The sequence below is a fragment of the Clupea harengus genome, chromosome 25 (genome assembly GCF_900700415.2).
Source record: "Clupea harengus chromosome 25, Ch_v2.0.2, whole genome shotgun sequence".
Taxonomy (NCBI): domain Eukaryota; kingdom Metazoa; phylum Chordata; class Actinopteri; order Clupeiformes; family Clupeidae; genus Clupea; species Clupea harengus.
The window spans coordinates 14,302,846-14,330,751 of record NC_045176.1 but is presented as its reverse complement, the minus strand read 5'-3'; the positions used below and the strand labels follow the sequence as shown (position 1 = coordinate 14,330,751).

The following is a 27,906-nucleotide window of genomic DNA, read 5'->3' as shown; positions in this document are numbered from 1 at the left end:
TTTCCTTGCGGCACATTTTGCTAGTACGTTTTTTTAAAGTATCAACATTTAAAATGTATTTGATATTGTATGAGGACCACTACATATTGTTTTCTACAGCAGTTGTAGGAAAATAGTAAGTTGAATTCTCCACTTTTACAGCAGCTATAGGTGAATATTAATTTAGATTCTCCTCTTTCTTCAGTGGTTGCAGGAGAAGATGCTGTTGATCAGTCTGATGGAGTTTTGAGTGCCTTTGAGGGAGATGAAGTGACCATCGCATGTCATTATGAAACTTCTGATAAAACAGCTTCCCTTCTCTGGTACAAGCAAACAGCAAATGGCAGCCCTGAGTTCATGCTGATAACCTTTTCCTACCCAGGAGGACAGACAGAGGAAAAGTTCAAGGAGAGATTTCACTCCAAAGTAAACTCAACTTCAAAAACTGTTCCTCTGATCATCCATAATCTGCAAGTGTCTGACTCTGCTGTGTACTACTGTGCTCTGAAGCCCACAGTGACAGCTGCACACCTAACACTCATACAAAAACTACATGGGTAGATCTCGATAACTTGCAATCTGAATGATTTTTTTTTATCTATTCAGAAATGAAAATAAATGTGTTCATATAATTCATCTCCATTATACTGCAATAAATGTAAATAAACACTTGCAACAAGTACAATACTGAGAAAGCATACCATGTTGTCTTGTGTAGCCTATAGGTCTGATAGACTGGTTCTACTCTGTTTAATCTGAACTAAAAACAACTGAAGCAAAAACAACTACAGGCAAAATTCCTCATTCTCCATTGTGCTCTCTCCCATCCAGTTGAATTATAATTTAAACAGCTGCTGTAGAGACATTATTATCATTATTTGGAAAACTAAGCTCACAGTTCACTGCAATATACAAAGAGGCCATGACTGCCTATAACAAAGCAATACGTCTAGCAAGAAAGGATTACCTTTCCAAGGTTATTACAGAGAATGCTGGACATTTTAGAATATTATTCTACACCATCGACCAGCTACTCCGGCAAATGTGGGAGCGTCTTCACAGTCTACCATTATTTTATGACAGTGGTAGTGGTGGTGACATGTGATGAAACCTGAACGTCTGGAATGTCTTGCTTTAAACTTCTCCTGTAGCAGTTATGGTTTGTCCTGTCATATTTTTCACACACTGGGTCTGTGTCAGCTGAGGGGAATGAGAGGCACATGATTTTCTTCTAAAGCTCTGCTCTCTTACAGTAAGTGCTAAAGGTGATAGGTGATAATACGAATAATTGTTTGCAATAAATGACAAGAGAATGAAACTCATAAAATGCTTTATTTTATTATTACAATGGAAGCTTTAAATGTATGCCACAAAATTTCTTAAAATTATCACAGATCACTTTGGACCCATGGATTTAGAGAGAAATCATCACAACAACTGAGAAAAAACATCCTAATAATATATAGATAGAGAGTGAAGAGAAGATAGTGTGTGTGTGTGTGTGTGTGTGTGTGTGTGTGTGTGTGTGTGTGAGAGAGAGAGAGAGAGAGAGAGCAGGAGATGCTGAGAGTGCGAGGGAGAGGGAGAGACAGAGAGTAGTGTGAAGTTGATGAACTTCCAGTGTAAGACAGTGAGTGTGGGTCTGAGTGGGGGGAGCCAAACGCATGAGGGAAAAGAACAGAGCAGACGGGTCTACAATGTCAGTCACATTTACAGTCCAACTCACTAAAATCACAATGGCATTTCTTTACAGCACCATATTACTCTTTGGGAATTTAGGTGAGTAGCTAAAACATTTTCATACAAACTACAAATTGATAAAACCTTTTTCACAGCATTTGGATGCAATATTACTTTTTATTCTCAAGACTTGACACAACTTACAACACAAATGTGCTTCTCTTTGTTTCTGAAGGAAAAACACTTTCAGATTCCATTTCTCCAGACAAAGTTGAAGTTCATCTGACAGAAGGCAGTAATGCAACACTCTCCTGCACATACGATGGCTCTCCAGACAGTTTCCTTTGGTATCGGCAAAAGCCAGGGGCAAGCCCAGAATTCCTGAAACTTTTAATTGAGTCAACAAAATATGTAGAAGAAGCAAAGCCACCTTTCAGGCAAATGTCCACTACGTTTGATATAAAAGATAAAAGGGTCCATCTGGAGATCTCCTCAACTCAAGGCTCAGACTCTGCTCTGTACTACTGCGCCCTGCAGCCCACAGTGATGGGAGCTCAATCTACCCTCCACAAAAACCTCACAGCAACAGGAGGGGGAGCCATGAACATGCCGGGTCCTTTTCTATGTTATGGTAAACCTGCTTTTTTAATTCCCCAAATACTCACAGGTTGTTTTAATGTGAAAAATCATTCATGAACTTGGTTAGACTTTTTATGAATTGTTGTAAACCAACATTGGCTTATTTATCTGAATTCTGTTCAGTGTCAATCATATGATTGTTAAATGTCCTAAATAGTTTCCCAGGTTGGGTACAGTATATATAGTTAAATGTATTAAAACATAAACTAATGACCCAATAAAATGCATTTCATTGACTGGTACTTTACACAATGACAAAAATATAATAATATAAAATCTAACCAACTGCACTGAAAAGGGTGGAGTCTGCAAAACTATGTGTATTTGAGTGAGGGGTTAAACAAGATGTCACTCAAGATGTCCCTTTTTAAAATATCCCATTATGTGGTAGTACAACAACATGCTACATCACCTTACATGACAGTACATTACAATAGTGTTATATATATATAGTGTTATATAGTGTATAGTATTAGTGTTAGCCTTAATGTTTAACAGTTAGTGGTCTATCAGTGAAGTTCTAGGAACATCACCAGGACGAGCTAAGCCTATAAAAATACTCCTTAGTTCATAAGAGCAAGTAAGACTTTTAACAACAACACCTTCAACTTTACATGAGTTCACAGCCTTACTCCATTTACACAGAGATAAGCCTTTCTTATACCAGTGTGTCTCTTCATTCTCTTTAAACATTGTTGCAGGTGAAAAATGTAAGTACATCAATAGTAAAGTAATGTGGATACAGTAAGAAATACCTCACGTTTGTGTATGAAAAGGAGCACTTGTTGTTGTTTTAAATTGTCATCTGTTCTGTCATCTGCATCTTCATCTGTCATCAGGGAGGTGTATGGGAAGTGTACAACCAGGAACAATGTTTGTGATGAGGAATCCAGAATGAATGAATAAATGAATGAAGAACAGAATTTAAAACTGAACTTGACTTCATGTAAAGGTATATGGCCCCATCAGTCTGTCATCTTTCAGATAGAGGACATCATATGACATAAATTCCACACTGGTTCATCTTCACTGGTAAAGGCCGTATCCTGATCAGGCACCTCAGTATTTACTGATATTAAAGTGGTGAAAACATCTATAGTCCCCAGTCTGGTTCTATTACATCACTAGTATCCCCTGAAACCGTCATTTAATTATCCAACTCTGGCAGACACAGCTCTGCACTGTTGTGCTCTGAGCACATATACAGCACATATGATCTCTTTGATGGAGGAGGTGGAGTCACAGTGTGTATGAATCCTGGGGAGACTAGGGGGAGCGGCTGAGGTGAAACTGAAGTAGACCTAAAACACTCAACTTTTAGGCTGTGCAGATCTCTCTCTCAGTAGGCTATAACTCAGGGACCATGGCACCATGGATATGTCTTGTCTTGTCACTCATGCTAGGTAGGTTAACTGAAAAATGTATCATGACACATCTCATAAAAAAACACTCTTGACATCTGTTGGTTGTGCATTTGTCTTCATTCATTTCTCCAGAGGGAAGTTTGTGAAATGTGTTATCTTTTCCACTGACAGGAGAATATCTGTAAAATAACAAAACTCTACTGTCTTTTCCATGACTTTGCAGGAGAGTCTGTTGGGGATACAATAACACCATCACAATCTTCAGTAGTCATTAGTGAGGGAGAAAAGGTCACTTTCTCCTGTAACTACAGTGGTAATGTTGATAGTTTACAGTGGTATCAGCAGTATCCCAACTCTATCCCAGAGTTCCTCTACTACATATATGAGCATGGTTCCTCTTCAGAGAAAGTTCCTCGCCTGACTCCCTCCATAAACAAAGAGGACAAGCATGTGTTTCTGGAACTTACCTCTGCTGAGGCGTCTGACTCTGCTGTGTACTACTGCGCCCTGAGGCCCACAGTGACAGGAACTCCAACCCTGTAGTGCAAAAACCTCTCAGATGTGGAGGGGTGGTGGGTTTCAGGGTGTGTTGCCTAAAATCATGTCACTCGGTAGAATAGGATGGAGAGAGGCTTTCCAAAAATTGATTCATGATTATATTACTGCTAGGTCCCTTACCCCCCACTCTTCATGAAGGACTGAATTTGCCTGTGTTTTGACTGCTGTTGAAAAAAAAAGAACTTTCCATTCCAATAAACTTTGTTCTGTAATAATATGATTTACAAATCATAATTAGATACCTGACACAGAAGCACTCACATCAATCACATTTATGAAGGACATGCATCTAGAAAACATACAAGTGTAAATTGTCATTATTGCCTGACCATTATTGCTTTTATTATTGATATTACTGCCATTCATCATGTGAACACATTGTGTTGTCATCAATTGTTTGTCGAAGGGGCACTGATGAAGGACTAAATTACTCTTTTGTTCCTGAGGGAGGCGCTCTATGTTGATGTTTCAGATCTTCAAATTCAGGAGGTTACAGCAGATCTATCACTCTTGCCTGACTGTGTTTGCTGTCTGTCGAGGTCGAAGAGACACAACTACACAAATAGCTGCCTGTCTGGGAGAAAGGACTAAACAATGATATTTCTCTGTGCTATGATGATTGTGTTCCTGTTTATAGGTGAGTAGATGCCAAATTAAATTAATAACCAGATCTTTTAGTGAGTGACACTTTTTCACCAGTGGTGTGTGTGGCAAGGAGATATTTTCTAATCATGTACAATTTGCCTGAATTTGCCAAATGCTGAAATGTAAATAAATCTTGCCTTTGACAGATGACACCAAAGCAAATGGCATAACATCCCTTGACTCCGCCAAGAATGTTGTACAGGGTGAGAGTGTCATATTCTCCTGTAACTACAGTGGATCTATACGCTCAATACACTGGTATCGTCAGTATCCCAGATCTAAACCTGAGTTCCTCCTATTCATAACGGAATCTAACGGCACTGGAGAAGTTCCCTCACGCATGTCTTCTCACACCACCAAAGACACCAAGCATGTGTTCCTGGAGATCTCCTCTGTTGAAGTCTCTGACTCGGGTCTCTACTACTGCGCCCTGCAGCCCACAGTAACAGGAAATACACAGGTGCTGTACAAAAACCTCATCAGTACATGATGGTCTTTTTAAAGCAATTCTCATACCGTTTATAATTATTTTTACTATCGTATTTCATTTAATTTTAATTTTAATTTGAATTTAGTTTAATTTTAATTTATTTTGTTGATTGCCCACCTAGCTGACCAAGTGCCCAAGAACACCAAGGTCACCTGCTTGAATGACTATCGCCCAGTAGCACTGACCTCTGTGATTATGAAGTGCTTTGAGCGGCTAGTCAAATCATTCATCTGCTCCTTGCTGCCTCCCACCCTGGACCCTATGCAGTTTGCATACCGGTCCAACAGGTCTACAGACGATGCCATAGCCCTGACCACACACACCGCCCTCACCGACTTGGACAAAGGGAATACATATTTGAGGATGCTGTTCATTGACTACAGTTCAGCATTCAATACCACCATCCCCTCCAGACTCGTCTCGAAGCTCGTAGACCTGGGACTAAGCACCCCCCTATGCAAATGGATCTACGACTTCCTGACGGGGAGGCCACAGGTGGTGAGAATCGGTGACCGCACCTCATCCACAGTAGTCACAAATACAGGCACCCCCCAGGGCTGTGTGCTCAGCGCCCTCCTGTTCTCCTTGTTCACACATGACTGTGCAGCTACGCACAGTTCCAACCTCATTGTCAAGTTTGCTGATGATACAACCATTGTGGGCCTCATCACTGGAAATGATGAATCAGCCTACAGAGAGGAGGTTGATACCCTGACTACATGGTGTCAGGATAATAACCTCTCTCTCAACATCAGCAAGACAAAGGAGATGATTGTGGACTACAGGAGACGGCAGGTGGAGGAGCACGCACCCCTGTACATCAACGGTTCCGCAGTGGAAAAGGACAGCTGCTTCAGGTTCCTCGGGGTGAACATCAGCGATGACCTCACCTGGTCTGCTCATACGGACAAGGTTGTCAAAGCGGCCCGGAAACGCCTCTTCTTCCTGAGGAGACTGAAGAAGTTTGCATTGAACCCAGTCATCCTCACCAACTTCTACAGGTGCACAATAGAGAGCATCCTGACTGGATGCATCACAGTGTGGTATGGGAGCTGCACAGCCAAGGACCGCAAGGCCCTTCGTAGTGTGGTCAGGACTGCGGAGTCCATCATCGGCAGGGAGCTCCCAGCCCTGCAGGACACCTACCACACACGATGCCTCAGGAAAGCTGGCAGGATCCTAAAGGACTGCTACCACCCAGCTTTCAGACTTTTTACCCCGCTGCCTTCTGGAAGGCGGTACCGTAGCATCCGGTCTCGCACACGCAGACTGGAGAACAGCTTTTACCCCAGGGCCATCAGGCTGCTAAATGGACATTGATACTACACCGCCACTTTTGCACTCGTCACTTACATGCACTGTCACTGTCACTTTCAGATTACTGTTTGCACTACACTTACATATAGTGTCACTTCCAACCTACTGCTTGCACTAGCAGTAATACCTTATCAGGAAAATTGCACTACCTGTACCTCCCTCACTGGGTTGTATGTAGGTTAGTATAGGTCAATAGGGTAGCATAGTTTATTTTATGTGTATTATGTGTTATATGTATATATGTTAGTATTATATGTATAGGCTGCTATATGTATATTTAGTATTATATGTATAGGTTGTTATTATTTATATGTTTATTAAGTGTAAATTATGTTCATAGTACTTGTGCAGAGTGTACGTCATGGTTATGTTATGTATATTATGTGTTGTTATGTTATGGTAGGTTTGGGCGGCGTCTTGTCGCAAGAATTTCAGTGCCCAGTCTGACCCTGTGTCATTTTGTGCATCCGACAAAAAAAAGACTTGTAACTTGTAACAATCCGAGCACACTGGACTCATCGGGAAAGGGGGATTCTGTAAGATGACTATCCAAATAAAGTGTGGATTACTATAAGTCAATAAGACGTAATTTCTTACCCATAGTTATTTTTTTACAGTGAGGAGCAGACAACTAAATGTTTTGCCATGTTGGTTTAAATCATTCAACTCTATCTCTAGCCCATGGATTAAACTCAATCAGAACATTTCTGTATAGTTATTTCCTGTCCATACCACTGAACCCAGAATGGGCTTAATGGTCTCTGCTGTCAGTCATATGCACACATAGCAGCAGTAGCTGGTTAGCAAGGTCTAGAGCTCACTCTACTAATGTGAATGCACTAGGTGTGTGTAATGAGATATATACCACAGGGAGGCAGTGTAAACATGTGGCTGAATCATTTAAAGCCCTGCCCTGTGATTGAGGGTGAGATCACAAGAGCATAGCTGAGATACAGTCACTTTAGGCTGGAGACACCTAGAGAGAGAACATTATAAACCTTTTGGACTGGATTATTACAACCAATTTACCATGCTACACTTGGTTAGGGTGTTAATGTTGTTGACCGCAAACTGTGTCAGTAAGTTGTTATTTCCCTTTATTACATTATCACAATTCAATTTCACATAGTGTAAGCACTACCACATTTTTAGGAGGACGGAGGAAAGAATTATTTATATTCTCCTCTTTCTTTAGTGGTTGGAGCAGAAGATGCTGTCGACCAAACAGATGGAGATTTAAGTGCCTTTGAGGGAGATGGAGTCACCATAGCGTGCAGTTATAAGACTTCTGCTAATTCAGCTTCCCTTCTCTGGTACAAACAGCAGGCAAATGGATTCCCTGAGTTTATGCTGATTAGAAATACCTACAACACAGACGGAACTACAGAAGAAATGTTCAAGGAGAGGTTTCAGTCCAAAGTAAACACAGCTTCAAAGACTGTTCCTCTCACCATCCAGAATCTACAAGTGTCTGACTCTGCTGTGTACTACTGTGCTCTGAAGCCCACAGTGACAGCTGCACACTTAACACTCATACACAAACTACATGGATAGCTTTCAGTATGTAAACTCTTGTGATTATAGTAATCTGGTCATCTGAATAAAACATTCTGACCAAATGCTCAGTAGTAGAAGGAGATGCAGTAGATCCCAACCATCCACTGACTTGCAAACACATAAAACATATAGGCACCTGTGTAGTCTGGAACTAGATACAAGGAAAGACAACATTATAAAGTTTGGGGAGTGCATATTTTTAGCTCACATGCCATGGCTTTTTCCTTGCTGTAAATGTCCGGTTTATGTGTATGTTGGTGGAAAAAAGTGGTTAGCGTTACGTTACCTTCTTAGCGGTTGACCTTTGTTTGATTTCCAGCCACTGTAGAATGCATTTGTATGTCACTTTGGACAAAAGTGTATGCTCTATACGTGACCTTTACTTAGTCTGCATTTGCAAATGTAGGACTGCACTGTCAGATATGCACCACAGGGAGGCAGTGTTAATATGTCTCTCAGCCACTGTGACTGAGTGTGACAACACACATGTGAGTTTGACTGAGACACAGTCACTTCAGACTGGAGATAAGGCAGGGGAACATCATCAGCATTTAGGAGTGCAGAGTTACAGCTCACTAGCCATTGCACTGTGGGCTAAGACTTTCATTTTCCTTGCTGCAAATTTTGCTAGTAAGTTTTTTTTTAAGTATCAACATTTAAACTGATTTGATATTGTATGCAGACCACTACATATTGTTTTCTACAGCAGGTGTAGGAAAATAGTAAGTTGAATTATCCACTCTCTCAGCAGTCTTAAGAAAAGATTAATTTAGATTCTCCTCTTTCTTCAGTGGTTGCAGGAGAAGATGCTGTTGATCAGTCTGATGGAGTTCTGAGTGCCTTTGAGGGAGATGAAGTGACCATCGCATGTCATTATGAAACTTCTAATCCAACAGCTTCCCTTCTCTGGTACAAGCAAACAGCAAATGGCTTCCCTGAGTTCATGCTGATAACCTTTACCTACCCAGGAGGACAGACAGAGGAAAAGTTCAAGGAGAGATTTCACTCCAAAGTAAACTCAACTTCAAAAACTGTTCCTCTGATCATCCAGAATCTGCAAGTGTCTGACTCTGCTGTGTACTACTGTGCTCTGAGGCCCACAGTGACAGCTGCACAATCAACACTCACACAAAAACTACATGGATAGCATTCAGTTAGTATGTAAACCCATCATCTGTATTGCATTGGCTTGCCAAATAAAACATTTATAACAACAATTAATCCAGTAGGCCCAACCATCCACCTATCTGCAAAAGATCATATTATAATCAATGTAAGGAAATGTACAGAAACATCTGTGAGACTGAAAGAGTCAACAGTTCAGTTGATGTGTAAAGAGACTTCCTCGGTCTCCTACTGTGCTGTCTTGGAGACCCAGCTAAAGTCAAGACAATTGCATGTAAATTCCTCATGACTACAAGAACATCTGCTGCTAGTAAGGAAACCTGAGGATGAACATTTTTAAAAACAGGAAAGCTGTATTTCAAGAGCCAGAGTTATGAATTAGACCATTTCAGGATTTAGATGAAAAAAGTCTAATTCGTCAATCTGGTGCTTGAAATGTTTAGTGTATGACTGAAATGCATGATAGATTTAAATTGACAACACATCTAAAATGTAATAGAATGCAATAGAATAGAATGGAATTGAATACAACAATCTACACAGAGCTTTCCAGTTAAGGCTCCCATCTTGTTGAACATTTCTCTGTTTTACTAAGATATAGCTCAGTGATCACTCTGCCATTGTTTCTGTAGGTGTGCATTATTCAATATCCACCACAGGATGGCAATGTAAACATGTCCCTCAGTTACTTACAGAACTCAACTGTGACCAAGAGAAGACCCAGCAGAGCATAACTGAGACACAGTCACTTTAGATCGGAGACAAGGCAAGGCAACATTATAAGCGTTTGTGAGGGCAGAATTACAGCTCACTTGCCATGGCACTGTGGATGTTTTTCCTTGCTTTACATTTTACTGGTAAGATTGTTTTACAACATTAATGACTTGATATTATGTACATACCATAAAGAGTTTCTTTCTTCAGAGCAGCTATAGGTGAAGACTAACTTACATTCTGCTCTTTCTACAGTAGTTGTAGGAGACAGTGCTGTTAATCAGTCCGATGGAGTTTTGAGTGCCTTTGAGGGAGATGAAGTGACCATCGCATGTCATTATGAAACTTCTGACACAACACCTTCCCTTTTCTGGTACAAGCAAACAGCAAATGGCTTCCCTGAGTTCATGCTGATGACCTTTACCTACCGAGATGGACAAACAGAGGAAAAGTTCAAGGAGAGATTTCAGTCCAAAGTAAACACAGCTTCAAAGACCGTTCCTCTCACCATCCAGAATCTGCAAGTGTCTGACTCTGCTGTGTACTACTGTGCTCTGAAGCCCACAGTGACAGCTGCACAATCAGCACTCACACAAAAACTACATGGATAGCTTTCAACATATGAACCCACATACTTTTCTACGTAGCCCCCCCTGGTGACATTGGGGGGGGGAAATATTATTACGTGGCCACGAGTTATTGTAGTTAGTAATTGATAGGTGAAAATTCACCCTAGTTACCTCAGGACTCCGGAGCTTGTCAATCAGTATATTTATTCAACAAGAACAATTGCAATTGGGCTCACTCACAACACAAGGATGAAAGTGAAGCGATTTCACAAACATCGCACAGAGTTTATATACTCTGACGCCGTATGTGTTTAACAATCATATTCAAAACAAGGTTCTCGTCCGAGCTTCTTGTGTTTTCTCAGGGTCGAGAAAACAATCAGTGGCGCCAGTTAATCAAAGTTACACACATACACAGGAACACAGAAAAGCCATGTCACCGTTAAGAGAAAAGCATATAAGATACTTATTAATACAAGGCACTTGATTCATATATTATAAAGTCATTAACAGTGTTTGGTAATTATTTCCATCATTAATGGCCACGAGTCAGTAAGACATGGGATTGAGAAGTTCTGGCCACAAGTTAATAAGGGCAATCCATGCTTCATGCGTGATAATAGTCCTAAGGAGCTCCCGCGGTGCCTTACTAACTCACGGGCATGACTTAATTATCTCATTCCCACGACTTACTAACACATGGCCATGACCTCATTATATCATTCCCACAACTTACACAGCTCTGAGTTGCTCTGAGGGTAAGAGCCCAGTGATATAACGTCTCTGAGAAGCTGCACATAAACTCACACAGAAGCAACTTTCAAATCAGGGAGAAGCCATTTATTTTCCACACTGAATTTAAAATAGTTTGTCAGAAATACTGTAGGCAAAGATATTAAGAACTACCTTCTCAAAGCAAAGATATTAAGATAAGATGAGACAGCTCTAAACACTCAGATTACTTTTTTACTAAATTTCCTCTTATCTATTTCATTGGGTGAAAAAGGGGACCAAGGAAGGGGAGTCTGAGGGCATAAGGACACAGAGCAGTGGTTTGGTGTTCAGGGTTCGAATCACGCTGAGGCCCCCTAGTTTGTCCAGGGCATCCCTAGTTCCATTTCAAATCAAAGTTGTGGGGGGGTGGGGGCACTTAATTCTTTCCTCGTATTTGTTCATTTCTATAACTGGTGTGGTAACATTCCGGAGGCATTGACTGGTCACAGAACAGACTCTGGAGCTCCCCCAAGTGGTATTAACCAGTATTAGCACACAGCCTCAAGAATGACCAGATTGAGCTACAACCCTCTCTCAAAAAAACACATGAGATATATTGGCTTATTTATAAATCAAAAAGATGCTGAAAAACTGATTCATGCCTTTATTTCAAGCCGTCTTGAGTATTGTAATGCAATCCTTACTGGCCTCCCAAAAAAAACAACTGAGAGACTTCAGCTCATTCAAAACTCTGCAGCTCGGCTATTAACCAGAACCAAGAGGAGAGAGCACATTAGTCCAGTTTTAGCTGCTCTGCACTGGCTTCCAGTAACTTTTAGAATTGACTTTAAGGTCCTTCTCCTAATATACAAAGCCCTTAATGGGCTAGGACCAAGTTACATTGCAAACTCCCTAGTCAAATACTTGCCCTCAAGAACACTGCGATCATCGAATGCTGGTTTATTGGAGGTTCCCAGCAAAAGCCGTAAGAAAATCGGGGACGCAGCATTTGTCAATTACGCCCCAGTGCTGTGGAACATACTGGGTAACACTGAAGTAAGTGAAGTATTTGGGATTGTGGAATCTATAACATGCTGCATGCATTTTGTCAGTGACCGTCGCAGAGGAACATGGCTATGTGCGCGTCCGTTGTGTAACGGAGTTGAAAAATCCGTTTAACTATATAATGTATAAGCAGCCTAATGATAATAATAATACGATCGATTTGTATGGCGCTTTTCATGGACCACAAAGACGCTTCAGAGAGCAAACATGTAAACAGATATGACGATATGGTGGGGAGGTGTTGTAGTAGAGAGCCATGTGACACATATGCTATCAACCTAATTTCATAGCACCCTCGGTAAAACGCCGAGCACCCCCATAGCACCTGCAGAATAAAATCTCTGGCGCCGCCACTGCCTATAGACATCAGGGAAGCCAGCTCGCTTAACATCTTTAAAAGAAAACTAAAAACATACCTCTTCACATTAGCCTTTAACTAGCTACCACTTCGCACTATATATATATATATAAATACTTTTAATTTAATTTAATTTAATTTAAATCTCTACTGGTGATATTAAGGGGTGGGATTAAATATATCTCTATAATTACAATTATAATTTTTTTTTTTTTTTTTTTGCACTATATCTTTGTTATGTTTCTTTGATGTCTATTTTTATGTGCATGTCATTTCTTTGTGCATATTATGTATTTGCTGTAAAGCACTTTGAGCTGCATTCTTTTGCATGAAAGGTGCTATATAAATAAAGTTTTATTATTATTATTATTATCATATATTGAATTGATACAACAATATAGTTTCATGTGGCAGTGGTGAGGGTCAGTGAATGTTCTAAAATCCATTATTTCTGCACTTGATAATTGTGATGCGCACCACAAGTAGTGAAAATGAATGAAATAATGTAATGGTGTGCACACCTTAACTTGTAACTTAATTCTTTAATTTTATGTTTCAGGCAGCTTCAGCCCGCTCTGGCAGTCATGTCACCTCTCTGTTTCCTTCATGTTCAGCTCTAATAGTGATCATAATCTTTCTATACATTTGGTTGGATTTTCTTATTGTTTTTGGTTATGGTGTGTGGCATTTTTGATCAATAGATCTTGATGACAGTGAGACATTTATGGCCTATTTCTGTGTTTTTACTCAAGAACAGCATTTGCTCTGATGCGATTCATTTCCATATCATCTCTCCATTAACGCATCCAGGCAAATTCAGTAGTAATTCATGCTACATGTGTGTTATTATGGTGTGTGGCAAAGGATCATCTATGATGTGGCACTGCCATAATGTATCCCTAGGCTGTCTTGCTGTGCGTAGTTGTTACCTGCGTGAACATGCAGGTGTTGAATTACATTGCTGTAATATGAATTTGCTGAGTCACGCTGAGTGTTGTAGTGAAGGCAACTCTTTTGGGGTGAAGATATTGTGGTCCTTGTTCAATCTGTGTTTGAAAGGGTTTTTGCCTTGATTAAAATTATACAGTTTATTGTCTCATGATGCAGTAGTCATGAATGTGTAACAGCACATATGATCTCTTCGATGGAGGAGGTGGAGTCACAGTGTGTATGAATCCTGAGGAGACTAGGGGGAGCAGCTGAGGTGAAACTGAAGTAGACCTAAAACACTCAACTTTTAGGCTGTGCAGATCTCTCTCTCAGTAGGCTATAACTCAGGGACCATGGCACCATGGATATGTCTTGTCTTGTCACTCATGCTAGGTAGGTTAACTGAAAAATGTATCATGACACTTCGCATAAAAAACACTCTTGACATCTGTTGGTTGTACATTTGTCTTCCTTTAATACTCCAGAGTTTGTGAAATGTGTTGTCTTTTCCACTGACAGTAGAATATTTGTAAAATAACAAAATGTACTCTTTTCCATCACTTTGCAGGAGAGTCTGTTGGGAATACAATAACACCATCACATTCTTCAGTAGTCATTAGTGAGGGAGAAAATGTCACTTTCTCCTGTAACTACAGTGGTATCGTTCAGAATTTGCAGTGGTATCGGCAGAATCCCAACTCTATCCCTGAGTTCCTCTACTTCATACTTGAGGCTGGTTCCTTTTCAGACAAAGTTCCTCGCCTGACTCCCTCCATAAACAAAGAGGAAAAGCGTGTGTTTCTGGAACTCTCCTCTGCTGAGGCGTCTGACTCTGCTGTGTACTACTGCGCCCTGAGGCCCACAGTGACAGGAACTCCAACCCTGTAGTGCAAAAACCTCTCAGATGTGGAGGGGTGGTTGGTTTCAGGGTGTGTTGCTTAAAATCATGTCACACTGTAGATTAGGATGGAGAGAGGCTTTCCAAAGATTGATTCATGATTATAATACTGCCAGGTCCTTTACCCTCCACTCTTCATGAAGGACTGAATTTGCCTGTGTTTTGACTGCTGTTGAAAAAAAAAGAACTTTCCATTCCAATATTGCAAAAAACAATCAAATTTGTTCTGTAATAATATGACGTAAAAATCATGAATAGATACCTGACAAAGAAGCACTCACACACAAATCATATTTATGAAGGACATACATTTAGAAAACATAAAACTACATATTATCATTATTGCCTCACCATTATTCACTTCATTCATGATGTTACTGACATTCATTATATTAACACATTGTGTTGCCATAGACTGTTTGATGAACAGAAAAATAATAATATTGAGGTCAAACCTGGTCAAAGTAATTTGTCACAACATCAACTTTCATCAATGCATTCTGGGTGCTTATGTTTCCCCAATAACAACAGAGAGATTAATGATGGAAAAATATATTGTATGCCTTACTGAAACACCTGGGTAGTGAGATGCATATTTTCTAATGTATGTTTAATTTACAAAGATATTTGATTAAAACTTTGTCTGGGATAATAGTTTACTACACATGCCATTAAATTGATGATTAGGTCGTCTAAATATGGAAATATGTCCACGAACGTCTCACATCTCGTGATTGTTGGTTCAACATAAAACGAAAATGTAGATTCTAGAATGAGTGATTAATTGATCTTACTCTGACTACGATTTCATTCTTTAAAGTTCTGATTCCTACAAGATATACGTAATGTTGGAATGTAGTAAGATTAAACGTCACACATTATTTGCATGGTCCGCTATAGACTTTTTACAGAGGCTAAGTACAATACATTTCTGTATAGTTCTTTCCTGTCCATACCACTGAACCCAGAATGGCAGTCATATGCACTCATTTTTTTCAGCAGTACCTAGTTGCCAAGGTCTGGAGCTTACTCTACTAATGTGAATGCACTAGGTGTGTGTAATGATATATATACCACAGGGAGGCAGTGTAAACATGTGGCTGAATCAGTTAAAGCCCTGCCCTGTGATTGAGGGTGAGATCACAAGAGCATAGCTGAGATACAGTCACTTTAGGCTGGAGACACCTAGAGAGAGAACATTATAAACCTTTTGGACTGGATTATTACAACCAATTTACCATGCTACACTTGTTTAGGGTGTTAATGTTGTTGACCGCAAACTGTGTCAGTAAGTTGTTATTTCCCTTTATTACATTATCAAAAAAAAATGTATTCAATTTCACAAAGTGTATGCACGACCACATTTTTAGGAGGATGGAGGAAATAATTATTCATATTCTCCTCTTTCTTTAGTGGTTGGAGCAGAAGATGCTGTCGACCAAACAGATGGAGATTTAAGTGCCTTTGAGGGAGATGGAGTCACCATAGCGTGCAGTTATAAGACTTCTGCTTCAGCTTCTATTCTCTGGTACAAACAACAGGCACATGGATTCCCTGAGTTTATGCTGATTAGAAATACCTACAGCGCAGAAGGAACTACAGAAGAAATGTTCAAGGAGAGATTTCAGTCCGAAGTAAACACAGCGTCAAAGACCGTTCCTCTCACCATCCAGAATCTACAAGTGTCTGACTCTGCTGTGTACTACTGTGCTCTGCAGCCCACAGTGACAGCTGCACACTCAACACTCATACAAAAACTACATGGATAGCTTTCAGTATGTAAACTTTAGTGATTATAGTAATCTGGTCATCTGAATAAAACATTCTGACCAAATGCTCAGTAATAGAAGTAGATGCAGTGATCCCAACCATCCACCGACCTGCAAACACACGGAAATAATCAAATGCAAATAAAAGAGAAACATATAGACCCCTGTGTACACCAGTGTTCAGTTCATATACTGTATGTATGCAGGGATGTTGGTGGTAAAGTGGTTAGCGTTACGTTACCTTCTGAGCGGTTGACCTGGGTTTGATTTCTGGCCACTGCAGAATGCATTTGTAAGTCGCTTTGGACAAAAGTGTCTGCTATATACCTGACCTTTTTTTAGTCTGCATTTGCAAATGTAGGACTGCACTGTCAGATATGCACCACAGGGAGGCAGTGTTAATATGTCTCTCAGCCACTGTGACTGAGTGTGACAACACACATGTGAGTTTGACTGAGACTAAGTCACTTCAGACTGGAGACAAGGCAGGGGAACATCATAAGCATTTAGGAGTGCAGAATTACAGCTCACTAGCCATGGCACTGTGGGCTAAGATTTTAATTTTCCTTGCTGCACATTTTGCTAGTAAGTTTTTTTTTAACCTATCAATATTTAAAAATGATTCTATATTGTATGCAGGACACTACATATTGTTTTCTACAGCAGGTGAAGGGAAAATAGTAAGTTGAATTCTCCACTCTCCCAGCAGCTATAGGTGAATATTAATTTAGATTCTCCTCTTTCTTCAGTGGTTGCAGGAGAAGATGCTGTTGATCAGTCCGATGGAGTTCTGAGTGCCTTTGAGGGAGATGAAGTGACCATCGCATGTCATTATGAAACTTCTGATACAACAGCTTCCCTTCTCTGGTACAAGCAAACAGCAAATGGATTCCCTGAGTTCATGCTGATAACCTTTACCTACCCAGGAGGACAGACAGAGGAAAAGTTCAAGGAGAGATTTCACTCCAAAGTAAATACAACTTCAAACTCAGTTCCTCTGATCATCCAGAATCTACAAGTGTCTGACTCTGCTGTGTACTACTGTGCTCTGAAGCCCACAGTGACAGCTGCACACTCAGCACTCAGACAAAAACGACATGGATAGCATTCAGTTTGTATGTAAACCCATCATCTGTATTGTATTGGTTTGCCCAATAAAACAATGATTAACACAAATTAATCCAGTAGGCCCAACTATCCACCTATCTGCAAAAGATCATATTTATAATCAATGTAAGGACAATGTAAGGAAATGTACAGAAATATCTGTGAGACTGAAAGAGTCATCTGTTCAGTTTATATGTAGTAGAGACTTCCTCTGTCTCCTACTGTGCTGTCTTTGAGACCCAGCTAAAGTCAAGACAATTGCATGTAAATTCCTCATGACTACATGAACATCTGCTGCTAGTAAGGAAACCTGAGGATGAACATTTTTATAAACAGGAAAGCTGTATTTCAAGAGCCGCGATATGAATTAGACCTTTTCAGGATTTAGATGAAAAAAGTCTATATCATCAATCTGGTGCCTGAAATGTTTAGTGTATGACTGAAATGCATGATAGATTTGAATGGACGAGACATTTAAAATGTAATAGAATGCAATAGATATAATAGAATATAATACAACAATCTACGCAGATCTTTCCAGTTAAGGATCCCATCTTGTTTATTTCTTTGTTTTACTAAGATGCAGCTCAGTGTTCACTCTGCCATTGTTTCTGTAGGTGTGCATTATACAATATCCACCACAGGATGGCAATGTAAACATGTCCCTCAGTTACTTACAGAACTCAACTGTGACCAAGAGAAGACCCAGCAGAGCATAACTGAGACACAGTCACTTTAGATCGGAGACAAGGCAAGGCAACATTATAAACTTTAGGGAGTGCAGAATTACAGCTCACTGGCCATGGCACTGTGGATGTTTTTACTTGCTGTACATTTTACTGGTAAGATTGTTTTACAACATTAATGACTTGATATTATGTACATACCATACAGAGTTTCTTTCTTTAGCAGCTATAGGTGAAGATTAACTTACATTCTGCTCTCTCTACAGTAGTTGCAGGAAACAATGCTGTTGATCAGTCCGATGGAGTTTTGAGTGCCTTTGAGGGAGATGAAGTGACCATCGCATGTCATTATGAAACTTCTGACACATCACCTTCCCTTCTCTGGTACAAGCAAACAGCAAATGGCTTCCCTGAGTTCATGCTGATAACCTTTACCTACCCAGGAGGACAGACAGAGGAAAAGTTCAAGGAGAGATTTCACTCCAAAGTAAACTCAACTTCAAAAACAGTTCCTCTGATCATCCAGAATCTGCAAGTGTCTGACTCTGCCGTGTACTATTGTGCTCTGAGGCCCACAGTGACAGCTGCACAATCAGCACTCAAACAAAAACTACATGGATAGCTTTCAACATATGAACCCACATACTTTTCTACGTAGCCCCCCCTGGTGACATTGGGGGGGAAATATTATTGCGTGGCCACGATTTATTGTAGTTAGTAATGGCCACGAGTCAGTAAGACATGGGATTGAGAAGTTCTGGCCACAAGTTAATAAGGGCAATCCATGCTTCATGCGTGATAATAGTCCTAAGAAGCTCGCCCGGTGCCTTACTAACTCATGGCCATGACTGAATTATTTCATTCTCACGCCTTACTAACACATGGCCATGACCTCATTATATCATTCCCACAACTTACACAGCTCTGAGTTGCTCTGAGGGTAAGAGCCCAGTGATATAAAGTCTCTCAGAAGCTGCACGTAAACTCAGACAGAAGCAACTTTCAAATCAGGGAGAAGAAGATTTATTTCCCACACTGAATTTAACATTGTTTGTCGGAAATACTGTAGGCAAAGATATTAAGAACTACCTTCTCAAAGCAAAGATATTAAGATTAGATGAGACAGCTCTAAACACTCAATAATGATGAAAATAATTTGTATTACAGATTACTAAACTTTTTTACTAAATTTCCTTTTATCTATTTCATTGGGTGGAAAAAGGGGACCAAGGAAGGGGAGTCTGAGGGCATAAGGACACAGAGCAGTGGTTTGGTGTTCAGGGTTCGAATCACGCTGAGGCCCCCTAGTTTGTCCAGGACATCCCTAGTTCCATTTCAAATCAAAGTTGGGGGGCACTTAATTCTTTCCTCGTAATTGTTCATTTCTATAACTGGTGTGGTAACATTCCGGAGGCATTGACTGGTCACAGAACAGACTCTGGAGCTCCCCCAAGTGGTATTAGCCAGTATTAGCACACAGCCTCAAGAATGACCAGATTGAGCTACAACCCTCTCTCAAAAAAACACATGAGACATATTGGCTTATCATATATTGAATCGATACAACAATATAGTTTCATGTGGCAGTGGTGAGGGTCAGTGAATGTTCTAAAATCCATTATTTCTGCACTTGATAATTGTGATGCGCACCACTAATAGTGAAAATGAATGAAATAATGTAATGGTGTGCACACCTTAACTTGTAACTTAATTTTTTAATTTCATGTTTGAGGCAGCTACAGCCCGCTCTGGCAGTCATGTCACCTCTCTGTTTCCTTCATGTTCAGCTCTAATAGTGATAGTAATCTTTCTGTACATTTGGTTGGATTTCCTTATTGTTTGTGGTTATGGTGTGTGGCATTTTTGGTCAATAGATGTTGATGACAGTGAGACATTTATGGCCTATTTCTGTGTGTTTCCTCAAGAACAGCATTTGCTCTGATGCTATTCATTTCCGTTTCATCTCTCCATTAACGCATCCAGGCAAATTCAGTAATATTTCATGCTACATGCATGTTATTATGGTGTGTGGCAGAGGATCATCTATGATGTGGCACTGCCATAATGTATCCCTAAGCTGTCTTGCTGTACGTAGTTGTTACCTGCGTGAACATGCAGGTGTTGAAGTACATTTCTGTAATATACTTAAAAAACTTAATTTAAAGTCATGCTGAGTGTTGTAGTTAAGGCAATTCTTTGGGGTGAAGATATTGTGGTCCTTGTTCATTCTGTGTTTGAAAGGGTTTTTGCCTTGAGTAAAATGATACAGTTTAGTGTCTCATGATGCAGTAGTCATGAATGTGTAACAGCACACATGATCTCTTTGATGGAGGAGGTGGAGTCACAGTGTGTATGAATCCTGGGGAGACTAGGGGGAGCAGCTGAGGTGAAACTGAAGTAGCCCTGAAACACTCAATTTTTAGGCTGTGCAGATCTCTCTCTAAGTAGGCTATAACTCAGGGACCATGGCACCATGGATATGTCTTGTCTTGTCACTCATGCTAGGTAGGTTAACTGAAAAATGTATCATGACACTTCGCATAAAAAACACTCTCTTCCTTTAATACTCCAGAGTTTGTGAAATGTGTTGTCTTTTCCACTGACAGTAGAATATTTGTAAAATAACAAAATGTACTCTTTTCCATCACTTTGCAGGAGAGTCTGTTGGGAATACAATAACACCATCACATTCTTCAGTTGTCATTAGTGAGGGAGAAAATGTCACTTTCTCCTGTAACTACAGTGGTAATGTGGATAATTTACAGTGGTATCAGCAATATCCCAACTCTATCCCAGAGTTCCTCTACTACATATATGAGCATGGTTCCTCTTCAGTGAAAGTTCCCCGTCTGACTCCCTCCATAAACAAAGAGGGAAAACGTGTGTTTCTGGAACTTACCTCTGCTGAGGCGTCTGACTCTGCTGTGTACTACTGCGCCCTGAGGCCCACAGTGACAGGAACTCCAACCCTGTAGTGCAAAAACCTCTCAGATGTGGAGGGGTGGTGGGTTTTAGGGTGTGTTTCCTAAATTCGTGTCATACTGTAGATTAGGATGGAGAGAGAATTATAATTTGAATAGCTGCTGTGGATTGTCATTATAGCTCTGCATATTAGCTTTGCACTGTAATGTAAGTTTTCATGTTACCACATCAAAGTAGGGGCATATTATCACAACCGACTGATTAGAGTAGGCTTTGAGAAACTGGACCTGTGTCTATGGAAGAACATCTTCTCTGACTGAAATAAAACAAAGGGAGTAGATAATGAAATGGTCCAGTTTACTTACATGTCCAAAGCTAACGTATGATCCCTAAAATAAAAAGTTACCTGAAATTTAAATCCTCCAACTACAAAGTCCTGTTAGGTCTAATAAAAATGATTCCACATAGTACTCTCCAATCTACACCACTAAACCAACAATGGGCTTCAGTAATGAACCTATTTACTATTTGTAGCATCTGGTTAAGTAGGCATTTAAGGAGGAATTTTGCCTTCTTGTTCATGGGACACTCTCACACTGTAATGTCTATACAAGTATGCATGATAACATATATACCACAAGGAGGCAGTGTAAACATTGCCTTTAGTTATTTATATCTTACTGATAGAGAGAACATGTACTGAAACACTTTTACTCCAATTGAGAGACAAGGCAGGGAGAGCCTCGTTACAACTAATGTGCCATGGCACACAGGATAAGGATACTTTTTTTCCTTGCTGCAAATTATGTTGGTACGTTTTTACATTTTTCTCTTTGTAATTTATATTTCATATGACATTTTTTATTGTTTACTTAAAATTCCATTGTTTTCTTTGTAGTTGGTGAGGGAGAAGATGCTGTTGACCAACCACAGGCACATTTAACTGCCTTTGATGGAGGAGTTGTGACCATCGCATGCAATTACAAGACCACCAACCCATCACCTTCTCTCCTCTGGTACAAACAATGGCCAAATGGCTTCCCTGAGTTCATACCTATATCCTATATGTACAATGAACAACACACAGAGGAAAAGTTCAAGCAGAGACTTCACTCCAAAGTAAACTCAACTTTAAAATCAGCTCCACTGAAAATACAGAACTTACAGTCTTCTGACTCCGCAGTTTACTACTGTGCCATGACACCCACAGTGACTTTACTGACTCTAAAACAGCCATATCCCATATTGTTGAGTTATAATAGCATTCGTAACATTGACAAAAATAATGTGATTACATTTAGTTTTGTTCATTACATAGAGTTAAATATGTGAAGGGAATGCGATGCAACGTATGACACATCATTATCAGTGCAAGAATGAGAACTGTATTTATACTTGGTTATTTGACCAGATAGATGACTGTGGAGATGGCAGTGATGAAGAATTGTAGATTATGAACTTTAAATTGACACAAAGCACAGTCTTTAAATGCTTACATTTCGTTATCTACATGTTTCACACACAAGATGGCACCTGAACGTCTGGAAGGTCTTGCTTTAAACTTCTCCTGTAGCTGTCATGGTTTGTCCTGTCATATAGTTCACACACTGGGTCTGTGTCAGCTGAGGGGAATGAGAGGCAGGAAGATGAGATCACATGATTTTCTTCTAAAGCTCTGCTCTCTTACAGTAAGTGCTAAAGGTTAAATAGGTGATAATACGAATAATTGTTTGCAATAAATGACAAGAGAATGAAACTCATAAAATGCTTTATTTTATTATTACAATGGAAGCTTTAAATGTATGCCACAAAATGTCTTAAAATTATCACAGATAATTTTGGACCCATGGATTTAGAGAGAAATCATCACAACAACTGAGAAAAAACATCCTAATAATATATAGATAGAGAGTGAAGAGAAGATAGTGTGTGTGTGTGTGTGTGTGTGTGTGTGTGTGTGTGTGTGTGTGTGTGTGTGTGTGTGTGTGTGTGTGTGTGTGTGTGTGTGAGAGAGAGAGAGAGAGAGAGAGAGAGAGAGAGCAGGAGATGCTGAGAGAGAGAGGAAGAGATTTGATTTTTCAACAACTTTTTATTATAAGCTTTGAAAAACACACAAGAACATTATCAGATCATTTGACACAATATTGAATGAATAAATATACAAAAAAAAATACAAAAAACAAAACATATAATTTAATCAGGGGATCCAGCCCTCTTCAAAAAAGTAGCAAAAAACACATTTTCATCCTCAATTTTACACAGCGCACCACAGTGACACCATGTCTGTTCAAATGAATCAAGGTTTTTCATTGCCTTATAGAAACGAAAATCAATTAAAATACGAGATCTCACTAAAATTGAGAAAACTAATACCAAGTCTTCACTAGACATTTGCTCAACTTTGTTTCTTCGACTGACATAGATAGCCATTTTTGCTTGACCAAGAATGAAATTTATCAGTTGGCATTTATAACGTCGTTTCTGTACATATTTAAAACCAAAGATAAAAGTCTCTGATGAAAAGATTTCGTGAAGCTGAACAAAGAGCATTTGCAAAATAGCAAATAAAGGTCTTAGCCTCACACACTGCATAAAAGCATGAAATACAGTTTCTCTTGAAAAACAAAATGGGCACTCTTGGCCTACATCGGGGTTTAAAACAGAAACAAATGCATTGACTGCAACAGCACCATGCAGAATTCTCCACTGCAAATCCCCAATTTTCTTTGTCAATGGTGACTTGTAAAACGCTCTCCATTGAGGTTTAAAACTCTCCTCTACCTGCAAAACAGTACGCCAGGGTGTGTCTGTTCTCTTGTCCAGTATCTTTCTATTTAAGGACTTAACACACGTTTGGTACAAGGCTTTACCCTTTGCTGGCTTTGGACCCAAGAATGTCAATTCATCACATTGCAAATAAATCCCAGTGCAATCCATAAGATTGGGAGACAAAGTAAAGTTAGGGAAAGGATCACTGCAGTCTGGACTGCACAACCCACTGATGAAGTCTCCCAGCATTTGTAACTCTCCACTTGTTAATGAAGCCCGCCATTTCTCCAGGAGTTGGGCAATAACACGGATGGATCTCACACCCAAATGATCTGCAACATTCCTGGTATTCCCAAAGTCTGATCCAGCCAACCTAAATAAGTGGCCTAGTGTGGTGACTCCAGACCTGAGCAGGCTAAAAGTAACTGCATGAATTGGCTTTTCACAAGTTATGTCCAGTCTTGAGCCATAGATCAGAGGTTCCTTTAAAAACCAGTAAAGAGAACTTGTGCTGTGTGCCCTTTGCACTGTTAAAAGAGACCAGACTTTAAAAAGATTTGAGTAAAATATGGGGAATCTGCTCAGGTTGATCTTCTTCGGATCCACCAAGAATAAATTCCTCTCCAGTCCCAATCCATCAAAAGTTCGTAAGATGGCACAAGCCACAGACTTCCAACCACAGTCCACAGGCCCTGTGAGTAGACGCTGCACAAACTGTAGGCGAAAAGCCGCTGTTCTGCTCTGTAAGTGAATAAGTCCATGTCCACCTTCCCCTTTGGGCAGATATAAAACATTCTGTGGTACCCAATGCAGATTGTCCCAGAAGAAGTTTACCAAGATTGACTGGATTTTAGACAGCAGGTGTGTTGGAGGATCTATACAAGCAAGCCGATGCCAGAGGGAGGATGCAGCCAAATTGTTAATAATAAGGACACGCCCTCTGTAAGACAATTTACTAATTAAAAACTTCCAGTTGTGAAGGCGTCCCTTTATTTTTTCTACAGAACCTTCAAAATTTTTCTGTATGAACTTTTCATCCCCTAGAAATACTCCAAGATATTTAAAACCTTCCCTGGTCCAATGTAAGCTATCTGGTAAACTTGGCCCTCCATCTGACCACTTCCCAACCAGCATAGCTGTACTTTTAGACCAGTTAACTTTTGCAGAGGAAATGGCTCTAAAATCTTCAAACATATTCAACATCACATTCACATCCCTCTGCCCGCTTACGAACACAGCAACATCATCTGCATATGCAGACACCTGAAAGGCATTTCCACAATTTGGAATAGTCACCCCATGTAGCTCTTTTCTTAGCCTTATTAAAAGGGGCTCTATTGCCAAGGCATATAGCATACCAGACAAGGCACATCCTTGTCTAACACCCCTATGCACTTTAAAAGGAGCACACAAGTCACCATTAACTTTGAGCATACTCTCAATGTCACAATACAGAACTCTTATTAAATCAATAAAATGTGGACTAAAGCCAAAAGCTGCCAGAACACTCCACAAATAGTTGTGCTCAACCCTGTCAAATGCCTTCTCTTGGTCTATAGATACCAGACCAAACTCCAGGTTAAAAAACTTGCCTAAATCAAAGATATCTCTGATAAAAGAGATATTATTGTGAATTAGTCTACCTGGTACACAATAGGTCTGGTCAGGGTGGATGACCTGCTCCAAAACCTTGCTCAGTCTATTGGCCAATGTTTTAGAGAGCAGTTTATACTCACTACAGAGTAATGACACAGGCCTCCATGACTTTATGTCATTCAGGTCACCTTTTTTGGGCAGCAGAGAGAGCACCGCTCTGCGGCAACTCAGTGGCAGTCGCCCCTTGGCTAAACTGTCACTAAGTACAGCCAGTATATCTTCACCCATTTCGGGCCAAAAGGACTTATAAAAATCAATAGGAATGCCATCGACGCCCGGAACTTTGGCACATTGCATCCCTTGGAGGGCTATGTCCAGTTCCTCTAGGGTCAAAGCCCTACCGAGGTCTACATTAGCCTCTGTGGACACCTGAGGTAATTTGTCAAGAAAGACACTGTCCTCAGCCTGGTTCTGGAAGATCTCGCTTTTGTATAGCTCCTCATAGAAGCCAACTGCTCTCCTGCGTATGTCGGCATGGTCAGACAGCAGTGTCCCATCCTCTGAACGTAGAGCATGAATAAATCTTTTTTGTCCATTTTTTTTCTCCAAATTAAAAAAGAATTTTGATGGTGCATCCATCAACTCCGCACTTTGGAAGCGGGACCTGACCAGAGCTCCCTGTGCTGTTATACCTAGTAGTTTAGCCAATTCATTCTTCTTAACTCTAAAATTTTCAGTGTGGGCCTGCTGGCCTGTGTTTTCAGCTAAGTTCTGAAGCTCAATTATTTCTTTTTCTAATGTTTCCATGCTTTGAGTTATGTCCCTTGTGACATTGACAGTGTACTCTTGACTTAGCTGTCTTATCTGCACCTTGGCAAAATCCCACCACTGCTGTAATGACTGGAAGGAAGGTTTTGTTGTTCTAAAATCATTCCAAAAGTATGTGAACACATCCTTAAAATGGACATCAGACAATAAATTAGTATTAAAATGCCAGTAGGAACTTTTTGGCTTAACAGAATTTAAAGAAAAAGAACAAACAACTAAACTGTGGTCTGAAAAACCGACTGGAATGATGGAGCAGTTTCTAAAAATACTACGCTGGTGTTTAAAACCATAAAACCTATCCAGTCTGGCCAAAGACAATAGATTGTTATACGCATGAACCCATGTATACTGCCTGTCACTAGTGTGGAAATTCCTCCAAATGTCCACAAGGACATTTGAATTTTTCAACTCAATGAGCCGTCTACGTGAGGGCATGTGCGGCTCAACATGGTTCCTGTCTATGGCTTTTTCAGTACAGTTAAAATCCCCTCCCAGAAGTAAAAACTCCTGTGAATCAAGACCATGTAAGGCATTTTCCAGACTATTTAAAAAAAGCATTCTGTCAATTGCCATAGTAGGCGCATAGACACAAATAAAAACAAAAAAATGATTTTCAAATTGGGCTTTTACTTTCAAAAGTCTACCTTTGGCAATTTCCTCAACTTGATATGATAGGGGGGTAAAAGTGCGAGAAAATAAAATAGCAACCCCACCACTATTTGAGGTGTTGTGGCTTAAAACAGACAGCCCATCAAATTCTCTTGCCCAGTCAACTGCATTCAACGCATCAGAATGCGTTTCCTGAACAAAAACAATATCAAACTTTTTTTGTTTTATCGTTTCAAACAAAACAGCTCTCTTTTTCTGTTCTCTAGCCCCGTTTATGTTTAAAGAGGCAACACGAATTTCACCCATGATAAAGAATAAAAATAAAAAGAGCTGTACACACACTTCCATCACAGAAGACAATAATTTAGGCTTTGTCATTGCTACTCAATAGAACCTTAAGCTTGGTCAGCATTTTTTTCAAACGGTAGACCTCCTGTTCAGTAAAACAGCCCTCATGCATAAATGACCTCGTCTTCGAAATGAACTGTTCCACATCAGGGAAATAATCATCAATTCGTACATTTCTCACATGCTTTGTTTCCTTCAGAAACGTTTTAACGTCATCACTGCTGTAAGTGCGGTTAGCATACCCACTCTGATGCAAACTGCAAGTTATGCTGCAGTCTGAGAAATCACTCTCACTCTCGGCATCAGACGAGCTTAAGTCAACGAGTTTCTTTTTAGCACTTTTATTTACATGAGAGCGTTTTCTCTTCTCTGGGGGTAGTTTAAAAATTCTTGCATCCATTTCCATTAGATTTACATCCGTTGCTGTCTGGACTTCACTATTGTCAGTTAATGTAACATTGTTGTCTTGTAGAACATCTGCGCTTTCACGTTCGGCATTGTCCACAACACTTCCCTCCGAACTTGCCATCTCATTTAGTGAATCTGACGTATTTTTTTCTTGTTCCTGAGGAACATCTGCGTCGTCTGTCTCACCGACAGTAGGTGAAATGGTTGCCGTCTCACCAGCACAAGGTTCACCAGTCTCGGCAGCCTGCTTCTCCCCTGCATC

The 27,906-nt window shown here is 40.1% G+C and overlaps 2 gene segments (V, D, J or C); both read left to right on the top strand.

Annotated features, from left to right (window-relative positions):
* The first annotated feature begins 4,835 nt into the window (after positions 1-4,835).
* On the top strand, positions 4,836-5,355 carry LOC122128843. The segment is given in 2 exon segments: positions 4,836-4,857; positions 5,012-5,355. Coding segments are annotated over 2 exon segments (366 nt in total).
* A 15,260-nt stretch (positions 5,356-20,615) lies between these two features.
* Positions 20,616-21,164, top strand: LOC116219508. The segment is given in 2 exon segments: positions 20,616-20,669; positions 20,820-21,164. Coding segments are annotated over 2 exon segments (360 nt in total).
* Positions 21,165-27,906: the final 6,742 nt, after the last annotated feature.